Here is a 12,133-nt window from a genome sequence, read left to right as displayed (position 1 = left end):
GGATTAGTCAGGTTTTTTCTTTATAGAAGGAGAAAAATTAGGACACAGAGCAACGGTGCAGCCGTTTATCCACCACACAGCAAAGTGCAACGCCTGAGCTCAGCAGGAAAGAGCACACTGGGGAGCCCTGGAAGCATCCCAGAAACACCCAGCACTTGAAAATGATGGAAGAATCGTTCCACTAATCCAAACAACGTGACTTTAAACGAAACAGAAAATATTTCTCTAGGAAAGATCACAGCATATTCAAGTTACTGAAGTCCCTTCATTAGCACAAACAGTATTTCCTTTTCTATCAGCAAGAGGAAGTCTCAGATCAAGGCAACTTCTCACATTCCAGTTGAGACCTGTGAACTGCACTATAACCGTGTCCTCCAGACTATTGCTATTTCCCACTCAAAAATGAGGTTTAGCAACAAAAGCTGCACTTGCATTCTGTGACAGGAATCAGTGAACCAAAATTATTAAAAATTAGAATTTTTGAAGGATCTATTTCTAAAAAAACAAGCCTGAAACTTAGCCTTAACCTCTGCAAGATACTCCTGACTCATGGGAGATAAAAAATGGACTGGAGAGTGCCTTTAGTCAAAATATTTTGGAGGAAAAACTAGCACATAGTATAGACCAGCAGATATGGTGAAACCTGCCTATTCACCCTCCAAATGTTTGCACATTTGTCTTGCCTGGTATATTAGCTAAATCTCAAAAGAAAAATATCTCATCTAAAAACAAGGAAAAGAAAAGAACCATTTTCCCCCTTCAGTTTCCAGGGAATAAAAATATTTGCCAGTCAATAAATGCAGAAAGTTTTGTGCAATCTGATTTACCCACAGCTCACAGGCCTTTGCCACTTGCTTCTGGAAAACCAAAGGGCAGAAAGGTTCCATTTGAACATTCCACATTTGGATAGGACTGGTGCCTGCACTGGTGGAAGGAGAGGAAGGCACAGCCATCACTTACACCACTGTTAACAGGAATGCTGAGAAAAAGACATTTGATTTTTAGACTCTTAAGTAGAAACCTATTTTTTAATGATGAATTAAACCAAAGGGAAATCAAGAGATTTCATTCCAGTCCCACTTACACTTCATTAATATCTGCATTACACTATAATAGTCCCAAAAAGGCTGCTAATGTGCCACAGAAATGGAGCATCTGGATTGTGACAACGTGCTGAAAGCACAACACTGCCACACAAAAAATTACTGTTTGCAAAAAAACCAAACCAAACAAACAACAAAACCAACCACCACACACACAGAGAAATATCAACTACTGCACACAACTTTCACTGCCCAAGTCAACTGTGTGAACCAAGATGACACCTGGCTTTAAAGCTACAAAACCCCCAAAAGTCTTCACAGGAGCTGAGGCCACTCAGCCCAGACCCATTCTACACCACAGCCCACACGCACTCATGGAGCCCTCGTGGCAGGTTCCAAGCCTGACATCCCCTTCATCACCACAGCCCTGACACTGGTTCTGGGCTCTTCTCCCAGAGAGAAGCGTCTGCAGGCAAGTGTCTGCACATCTAATCCTTTTCTTTGTTTGAGTGTGTTGCCATGTAATAATGCTACAGAAAACAACAGGAGGAAAAAAAAACCTGCATCACCTGGGACACGATGCAGAAGGTAGTAGGATTTGTTCCTTGAGGAAATCATTCCCACCAAGGACCTGCCCCCTCCAGGTACAGCTAAAAATGCTTCGTTAGCTGCTTTATTAGCAAAGAGACAGCAGCAGTCTCAGGCATCTGTGTACTTATTTTCTCATTTCCACCAAGAATTTAATTAACTGACATGAATTAAGTTTTCTGTTTGATCTGGAATTTGGTTCAAATTAACATTTTTATGGATAGTTTAATACTAATGCTGACAGATAATTTCCTTTAGAAGAAACTGCCTGGACTTACAACCAGAAGGATGAAACAGGAGAATCTAATCCACCGAGAAACCAGTATTTTTATTTGCTGTTAGACAGGATTAACTAAAAAACTTGGCTGTGTTAGCTGATTGGAGAAGTCTGGATGTTTTCCTTACAAGCTGTACCAAAAGATCTAGAAGCTCAACAGGACAAAAATGCTTGGAGAAGCCAGCTAAGATATCCAGGGAAGTTGTGAAATGCCAATATACACCAAAGCACTGGCTAAGCCACCCAAGTGCTGTAATTATCTGTTGTAGACAATGTCCAGCTGGGACCCTGTCAATTGGAAATATTCACCACATTTTAAGCAATTGAAAAGAAACATAGAAACTTATTAGCATTTATCTCCACACTCTTGCTTAATCCTATCCAGTCCAATTTAACAAGCAAAACCATCACCTTTTCAAGCTGTATTAAATAAATTCTGTACAAGCTTCACAACTTCACAACCAAAACACGGAGACTAGCATTCAAATTTAACATTAAATTCCAAATTTCATAGGTATGAGGATAAAATACTGGAAACTTAACAATTGAAGGCTTAAAAAAAAAAATCATATGATCCCTCATTCCTTAAATGTGCACATCTCAAAGGCACAAGTTTTTCTTAAAGAAAAGGAATGTACTTTGTTGTGTCAAATAACATCAGCATTACACTTTGAGGGTCAACGAGAAGAAAAAAGTTGTACGTGCTTGCAAATAGCATATGCACAATTGCCATCTCACCAAAATCTAAGTCAGAAAAATATGTGCACCTGAACTGCAAAAATGCAAGGCACAGAATGAGGTTTGTTTTTCTAGGTCCTTCAGACAGAGCTTCTTGGCCTTTTCCCAAAAGTCTCCAAACCAAAACTACCATGTCTGGGCTGCCAGCTGTAAAATTCACAGGGTGAAGAAGTACAAGAGCTGCTACAGAAGGAAAGGCACAGGACACACATCTTTTTGCCACGTTCAGATCTGGCTCTATTGCAGACACAGTGGGCAAATGCCCCGGGCCAAACAGAATCCTTGTCTCGGCTGCAGTCACTGAAACCAGAAAGCCAAATCTACTCATCCACCAGCTCAAGGTCAAAACCACGTAACCATTAACCTTCTCAAATGGTCAGCAAAAACTGGAATTAATCCCTAACTGTCCTCTCTTTTCAAGGAACCCAGTAAAGTCACCTTGCTTCCACCCAGCTGCCAGGTTCCTCGGGTTGTGGTGAAACCAGGCCGGGGTTTGCAGATCACTTTTACTTTACATTTGACTGTCCTTGCACGGACTGAAAACAACAACTACAGTGCATGTTTACAGGAAAAAAAGAAAAAGACAACACAAAGAATCCCACACCACACACAGCAAGTCAGATCAGCTTCAGGGATGCAGACACAGCTGAGCAGATTTATACCAAAATGAATTTCTGTCCCATCTAGCAGAAGCATCACTGTGAACCTGTTGTGCTTTTCCCTGCACTGTTCCTTACTCTTCTTTTTCAAAACTACTGTTACAGGAATATTTTATGTTAAGCTCCCACATTTCCCAGGTGCTACAAGTAAGAAAGCTAAAATGGTATTCCAAGATTATTGAGAATATTACACTTGACATTCACAGGTTTAGGGTCACACCTTCCCAAAAAACCCCAACACTTATTGGAATAACAAATCACGGTCTGGAGCTGGAGATGAGTTGCCTTTCCTGTGCTCACCTGCTTGTAACTGGCTCATTTCAGGTGACTAACATTGTTGCATAAAAGGAGAACATGCAGTACTTCATTTTCCTGTAGTTCCTCTATAGCTAAATGAATTCAGGCTGTCTGTATTAATTTTGTTATGCCACAGATCAATTCCCAAGATACAACATCTACGTACTCTGTTAAATGATGCCACCTACCTAATAACCAAATAAACAGGCACTTAAGTAAGTCATTAACAGCTACATATGGCAAAGCAGCACCACGACCTTTCCTAATCACTGCAGCTGCCGTCACACAAATGAGAAAAATAAAATTTCAAATAAAGTAAAAAAGGCAATAAAATGTCAGGATAAGAAATGCAACAGAAAAGCCACAATGTGTGTACACCCCATGAAAGGTATTACTACTTAAAGAGAGAGAGAGCAAATGCCGGTCACAGAAATAAGAGTATTTTAGGTAAAAACACTACCCTGTGTGCCCAGTTTTACAGGGATCCAGCTGTGTTATTACTTGCTCGTGTCTGGATCATCCTGAGGTGAATCCCTCACACTCCTGCAGAAGGAAGTCCCAGCAGCACTTCCCACCAGCATCAGCACCACTGAAGGAAAGTTGTCCCCATGGATTCACTCACATCCTATTGCTGGCTCCTCCTTGGAGCTGACATAAACCTTTGTGGAAGTGCAGCAGCAACTGCATCAGTTAATCAGGATTCTGGGAACTCAACAAGAACTAGAGGTACAGCTTCCCAACCCAAATCACTCCAGGGCTGCACAAAGGCTTGTGAAGCTCTCTGGGGATTTGAACTGGGATGAGGAGACAAAGTGAGCAGCAGAACAAGGCAGGAGGAGTCATTTCTGCTGGCATTAATTATTGGTGAAAACACAGCTGAAACTTTAATACAAATGTCAGAAGAACCTGTTGAAATACAGTTAAATTCTGTCCCATTGGTAGAAACTGAGCCATGGTAAATAATGAATTGAAGCTGTACATGTACTGGGGAGCTGCAGAATACAATACATTATCTTGCCTGCTGTGGGCAGAATTTCATATTAAATGGAAAAAAGAACCCAACCTCCCTGCTTGCAGCTCACTGAAGAACTTGTTAATTTTTATTAACCTGGCTCTTCTGTCCAGGCTACCTTTAAGAAAAGTAATTTGAGGATAGGTCTACAAAAACCCTTACTTCTAATCCAGCTTTTATCAGTTCAAATACTCCACCTGGATTATAACAGTATTATATGAAGAAATGAAAAAGAAATTCAGGTAGCCCTGGAACCTCCCATAAAAGGCAAATTCTCAGCCTCCTGTGCAAGAGCTTTTAACAAACAGAAAAATTAAGAGACTGAAGAGAGTTTCTGACATAGTTGCCTCAAGAGAAAGCATTTGATTATACCTTTCCTCTACTTTCACCAAAGGGAACAAGAAAACACCAAGACTGCTTGCTGTGGGGCCTTTATTTTATTTTCTCCAAATAATCAGCAATTATATAAATCTTGCAATTAATCAGCTTAGTCCATGCCAAAAGAAAGAAGCCCAAAAACACTGTCCATTTCTTGGCAAGTCTAAGTCCAAAACCCAGGGTTCCACCACCGTGAATCCAGGCAGTAACTTCCCAAGTGGGAACTGCATCAGCAACTGGATTTGTTACTGGATTTGTTATTGCTGGAGAGTTAAAACCTGGTTATCCTTGGCTGGCCCAACCTTTACACACCTCCTAGGCCCAAGTACTGCAGTGACCAAACATGTGCCTCCTCTTGCAATCCATTAAAAAAGTACCAAACCAAAGGTTTCTCTACAGGCATCTTTCTCTCACATTGAAACACTGCATCCCTTTTTATTTCTGTCATTTCAATTTAGTTATCCCATCTGGCAGAAGTATTTTAATACAACATCTCTTTTTATATCCTAACATCAAGGTGATGTTGCCAATTAAGTTCTGCTGTGACCATCTGTAAGAGGAGGGAGGGAGGAAAGAAGTAAATATGAGTAATTCTTTAATTTTAAACAACTTGGATTTCAACCAGGATTTTAGGGATGAAAAAAAGAAAATAAATAATAGATTTGTGCTCTACATGGACTTCTCTAGGAGAAGTAACATTTGAACTGGTTTTTAAAATTCAGAAAGCTTTCAGCTCCTGTAGAATGTCTGGCTTTGAATTAGAATGCTTATCAAGAGAATTTTATACTGGCATAAGTTAGAATTTTATCCAAAGAAGACAGACTTTCATAATTCATTAAAAGAAATTCAAGTATTATGAAATAAAATAATGGCAACCTCTTCAAAATTTCTTTACTACTTCATGTTCACCTTCAGACTTAGAGCATGTAAAGTGTTACCCCTTTGACAATAAATGCACTAGAGGCATTTTTTAAACTGACCTGGTATTATCTAAATATGGTAAGGTCTGGTTTTCCCAAAAACAAAACCCATAAAAAGCAGACAAAAAACTCTACACTCTCAGCTTCGCTGCAATTGGAAGACTATGGAACACAGTTATAGGGCCCTTTTTCCTTAAACTTCAAACAATTCAATTTTTAAACAGCACAAGACTAAAAAACAGGATGGAAAAGTGAGACATTCTAAAGTTACTGTTTAGCTCCCTGCACTTGTATCACTAAGGAAGACCCCGAAGCTACCAAAGGATTTTCTGTTGTCCAGCCTCAACAGCCAAAGAGCCAAGACAAAACCAGCACCACAGGACTTGCACTGGGAGATGAGGTGGCCACTCATGCTCACACTGCCTCACTCTTGGCAGGATTTAGTCTTGTAAACCACTTATTTATCACCCTCTTATGATACAGAAAAATAAATTTAATTTAACTGGTGGCAGAGGTCATGGCCACAATGAAAAAAACTCTGGCCTGTAAAAAGCAAAATTAGACTCGGCACGTCTGGCAGGCTGCTCAATTATCCCATTAAATCCACATTTTAATCCATGAAATGTTAGTAATGGGGTCTTTTAAACTGCATTTCGCAGGAATTTCTTCTGCAGGGATTGAATTTTCTTCTCCACAGTAGCTCTTCTTACCTTGTAACAAGCTTCTGGTGTCAAATGATGGATGCAAAGAGACACTCTCTTGGCTCTTCACCCTGTTTCTAGGTCTCAGTCTGAAAATACATCTTGGGAAAACTGGAGGCCAGAGGAGTCCTTTCCCCCACAACCTTATATACTATTAATAAAAACAGTTATATGCTTAGGACATTCAGTGTTAAAAAAGAAGTTTTAAACTTGGTACTGCATATTAAACACACCGTCAATACATTGTGTTCCTTTGCAACATTTGTCTCCCAATAAATTGATAAACACTTTGTTAAAGGGGAAGAAGAGGATGCACCTGAGGAGTGGGAGTTTAAACCTTCACTCTTTAGTAACTCCAGTTTGAAAGCACATTGGTGAACACTCCACACATCATCCCCCACATCTCAATGGATTCACCTGCATTCACAGGGGGCTTCCCAGCAACTCCTCCTCTGTGGAAAAACACATTTTTCCATGTACTGAAAACAATGAGAATGAGTCACTTCTGCAGAATACAGCCCTTCACGTACAACAGATGCCTGATGTTGCATGCTGTGAAGCAAAAAAATAATAATGCCTACTCAAATTACAGTATTCATCACACAAGTCTGGCAGCATTTTACATCTTTTGTAAATGTTTTCTTGGGAATGTTTGAATTTTTTTAATGTTAAGATCTTAACATTGCTTGTCAAAATGCACTACTCAGTCCTGTAAGAGCTGACATCTAATTAGCTCAGATAGTAGCAGCTTGAGAATACCACCCAAACAATGACCCAAAATTAATGTCTTTTAACAAGGGAGTAAAACAAATGGAGAGAAAAAAACCTCAAAGCTTTAGAACTGAGAAAACGAGCATTTCCTCATGTTTTTCAAGGCTTTCCCTTCCAATTCTACTGCATCTGTTCCTATAAATAACCCCCAAAAAATAAAAAATCCTCATCTTTTCAACCCAGTTCTTACAGTACTCCTACAAAAATGCTTCCTGACTGGGGAGCTACATGGAGAACACACAAGCAGAACTCCTGCCCCTTCATTCCTCTCTGGAACCAGTGGAGTGGAAGCACAAATCAAAAAATGAACAGTGAACAGCACTGAAGTGGAGTAATTCCCTGTGATGAAATTATACAACTGTTGGGGGGGACGTTCAACCAATCACTGCAAAATCTAAGGAAGTAATTAGGAAGTTTGCCCTTTTTTTTTCCAGAACAAGAAGGTAACAGCTGAGCCCAGTTCTACCTTTTGTCTCCTTACAGAGGTGTTTCATTAACTGACTCATTAAAATTAGAAGAGCCTGATGTTATTAGAGGAGTGATTTAAAATAAAGGTACTTGCCTTTAGCCACACATTACATGTAAGGGCAGAATAGAACAGTGACACTGTAACAGGCAGACACAGATGCTGTAGATCCTAAATTATTCATGACCTATTCAATACAAAAAAAGTGGCCCTAGAAAATTAATTTTAGCAAGAAAGGAATGAAATTTTTAAGACATCTCTACAAATAATTTAGTTCCTCTATGAACCATTTATTCAGCAGTTGCAAATGATTAAGATGTAAAAGTACAAAAGAAAGAAGTGTTTAATCAGTTCCTAATTAGATAAGTGTGCCAGATACCACAAAGGATGGCACTACTTTAGCAAAATAAAAAGTGTTCAACACACTGAAGTAAACAAGAACAGCATTTACCATCGATTAATTTCAAGCAGTAATTGAGTATTTCAAGTAATGTTTTGTACACTTGCAGGAGGCATTTCAGATTTTGAAGTTAGTTGTAATCTAGAAATAATCTAATTGTAAAACCTAACCAGCAGTGCAGCTGTGTCCTTCCAGTCTCTCATTTCCATAAGCACTAAGCACTATTTTTGCTCTTATTCTCATTTAGAGCATTAAGACTCTAAAAACTGTTCTGATGGGATTACACGGAATACAGTTGCTATTTTCACAACCTGAGCTCTCCAGACAACAAAAATGTTTTTACTACAAAAAAAAAAAAAAAAAAAAAAAAAAGGAAAAGATCTTTAGAACAACAGCAACAACAGCAGCAGTCACAGATGCTGACAAACTCAATCCTCACATAAGGAACGTCACCAGGATTCTCTTTGGGAAAGCTGCAGTTGCAGAAACGATAATCATTAGGCTTAATATAGTTCTAAGCCAAATTATGGCAGCTGTACATGCCACAACAAAGAGCATGTTTAAGTACCAAGTACACAGTTAATTTAACTACAACCAAACTCCAGAATATTTCTGATTTACAGTAAATTGCTCAGAGCACTGAATACATCCCAGTGCTGCTCTTACCTTTCTTAGCAGCATCTGTTCTCCGTCGTGCTGGCGACACCAGATCCTTTACAATCTGTAGCACTTGAATCATTGCTCAGCAGCAAGATCAAAGGGACTGGGGGCTCCTCTAGAATTCCAACAGGTTTCATTACTACACCTGATTACATGGCTGTCCTCAGTATGCCCAAGCAAAAGTGATGCAGGAACAACTCATCCACCTTCACAGGAAGATTTCTGCCTGACGACTCTACAGGCTGGGGTGATGGATTTAAAGTGACTTCAGCACAAGGAGGAAAGAAACTGCCAGCAGTCCTGAATGTGTTTCTGCAGAGCATTTTAAAATGATTTACCACAGAGAACGCATAGCGATGCCTCTAAATAAAGTTTAAAGTAATAAAGTAATTACGCCACAAAGTAGCTACAGAAAAAAAACCCACTTGCAGTGACTGCTGACAGATGCAGCTCCCCTGGGCTCAGTGAGTAAGAAGTGGCTGCATCCTCCTTTCGAGTCTGTCTCAATTCATGGAATTCCACATAATGCTCAAAGAAAGACTCCGGTGCAGCGCAGAGCCAACGTCAGACCCACCAACAGGACTGAAATTAAATCCAGCCTGCAAAAACTCCATCAGGCACAAGCAAGCTCCTTCTAGAAACAGGCATTGAGTTCCTTCTCTCCCCCCTTGAACACAAACCTCTGACACCCCTGTACGTGATGGGAATTCTCGCACACCGGGAGGCTGGAAATCCTGGGAGTATTTCAGACATTCTCTCTCCCACCACCAGAGGCCCAGAGAACTATTTCAGCAAAGCCATTGTGATTACTTCTGTCAGGTAATTTTAGGCAGACAGATTGCACTATGTGCCCCCCCAATATTTTTAATGCCATCTGGAAAATGTACAAAGGCCCTTCATAAGTGCCTTTTGCCAAAACCTCTGCAGAGATAACAAAAAAAAAAAATAAATCCTGAGGAATCATGTTTTATGTGATCACCTTAAATAACTGTCAGCCCTGAAGGGGCTCTGTGAACAATTTGGAAAACCAAATTCCTACACAGCACTGTGAGGCCTTGCACACACAGAGAGATTGATTTAGGAAGCCAACTACATGTTCTGAAAACCATAACATTTAAACAAACCACAGGCCACATTCTCTGGCCTTTAGACCTTCTGTTCCCATTGCTTAAGTGTGAGATGGGGGGTGGGGGGACGAGAGGTCACCTCTTTCCATTCCCAGCTGCTCATCACAAGCATTTCAGATTTTATATTTGCTGGCACATTTATCCACATCCATGTCAGTCCCTTCAAACACAGAGCACAGGCACAACAAACCACTTCTGTTATGTCAGTCTCCTTTACAGCCTGCCCATAAATCCATCTCTGCCAGAAGTAAGAGCAACCCAAAGTCCTGTTGTATTTGGGTTGGCAGAACAAAGACAAGTAAAATCATTCTCTCTGCCAAGCTGTCCAGTTCCTTCTCCCACCCTGCAAACATTCAAGTGTCCACCCAGTAGGAAGCTTGTAGACATACTGTGCAACTGCAGCTTGTCCTTCCTGAAAAAGGATTCTTCACAGCAAAGAAACAGAACTCTCAACTTTCTGTATGAAGAATAATTTCTATGTCCTGGACCTAAACTTAAATTCCAGGTTTAAGACAAATGACTCTATACACAGAGAGGCACGGAGAAGATTACTACGAACAGAACTTTCTAGAACAGCTATATATTGCAGAACACTTAAATAAGATGTAGAATGCAGGGTTGTGCAGTAAAGTTTACCTGGAGGTCCTTTACTTAATAATCCAGTGCTCAAAACTGCTGCTGTAAAAACTGTTCCACAATTATCTTGCCATGATGTGTTTGTTCTTTAGTTAGTTGGGCAATCGAACAACCTGTTCTCAAGTCAAAGACACAAACCTGAAGGAACAGCATTACTTGCAGCTGCATTACATTGCAAATTCCCTCTCAAAAACTGGCTTCTAGGTTTATGGAACACAACTACCTTTACAGAACTACTAAACTTTTGATGGTCCTTATATAAACATTATGGATAGGAGGAACAAGAAAAAAAAAGGAGTAAGGTTGAATAAAATCTTCAGTAACAACATCCACTTGGCCTTCCAAAGCAAGAGTGTACCTTGAAGGTCCCAGAACTGATCTTTAACTGAACTTGATTATCTCATTTCTACAGCAATGTTCTCAAGTGCTGGAACAAGGAGAGGATGGGCACTTCAGTACCTATTCCCTTTTCTTCCAAACTATCCCTTGTCCTGCTGGTAATAAAGATGACTAACTGGAAAAGGACTCTTTTAGATGATTTGCAGGTCCAGTGGACAGTGGTCAGAATACAAAACCAGTCCCTACTAAAGTTTGCAGAATAGCCACTGGAAAGGCTTCCACCCCTATGATCACGAGGATCTCTCCCTCCACCAGAGGCAGGGGGGGTTTAAACAGCGGAAGCTGCTCTGAGCTTTTAAAAGAGAGACACACAAAGAGCTTCAGGACTAGAAATCATTTTCACACACACCTGCCTTCCTCAACATGAAATCACCTCCAGAGCTGGTATGCACTCTCTTCTTTGTTGTGACAACTGGCACATAGAAAGAAACCGAAAAAAACCCAAAGCCTTAAAATTCATTTAGGAAAATGTAAACCACTTTACTAAATATTCTGTGTGAAACAGAGAAAATGGTGCAAGTCTGACACGGGCATATAAACAAATAAACAAATCACTCAAACTTCGAGGAATCACACAGCAAGCTTTGTGGCTGCTGTTTGTCTTTCTCCAAATCAATCTATACACCAAGACAATAACACTAAAGCTGCTTTAGAACAGTGGCAATACCATTACTGAGAAATAAAATGCACTAACTAGTTAAATCACGTCATTTCATCTGAAACTCATGAATCATAACTTGGTTATAGTTCACTGTTATGTCTGAGTGATACTGAACCAACTGATACTTCCACACCATCTGTCACTACAAGTGCCACCTCTCAGACCACATCCTGACAAGACGGGCAGGGACAGACACACCCACGGGAAGGTCACAGCAGTGCTGACACAAACAAACAAAGTGAACCACAAAGAAACTGTGTCAGTGTAACCATGTCAGTCGATTCTGTTTGAGGAGAAAAGCAGCCTGACATATCCAGTGCATAGAACAGATTGCTGCCAAGCATTTTTCATCTTCGACACCGAGCTTGCTCAGCAATATGTGCTTGATGATGGTCTTGGA

At 40.2% G+C, this 12,133-nt stretch overlaps 1 protein-coding gene across 5 annotated transcripts in view; it reads right to left on the bottom strand.

Annotated features, from left to right (window-relative positions):
* USP6NL (USP6 N-terminal like) overlaps positions 1 to 12,133 on the bottom strand; it is a 116,437-nt gene that overhangs the window by 84,758 nt on the left and 19,546 nt on the right. The window contains exon 1 of one of the 5 annotated variants that reach the window (XM_027728239.2): positions 8,917 to 9,529. The exons of the other annotated variants lie outside the window; for them this stretch is intronic. Coding sequence (XP_027584040.1) covers positions 8,917 to 8,989 — 73 coding nt within the window. The 5' untranslated portion in view covers positions 8,990 to 9,529. Of the gene's footprint in view, positions 1 to 8,916; positions 9,530 to 12,133 lie in introns of those variants that run through there. 5 annotated transcript variants of the gene reach the window in all.

Source organism: Pipra filicauda, unplaced genomic scaffold, assembly GCF_003945595.2.
Source record: "Pipra filicauda isolate LSUMZ 115617 unplaced genomic scaffold, ASM394559v2 scaffold119_size3216105_pilon, whole genome shotgun sequence".
Classification (NCBI taxonomy): domain Eukaryota; kingdom Metazoa; phylum Chordata; class Aves; order Passeriformes; family Pipridae; genus Pipra; species Pipra filicauda.
The sequence above is the reverse complement of the archived record's forward strand: the minus strand, read 5'-3'. Positions and strand labels throughout refer to the sequence as shown.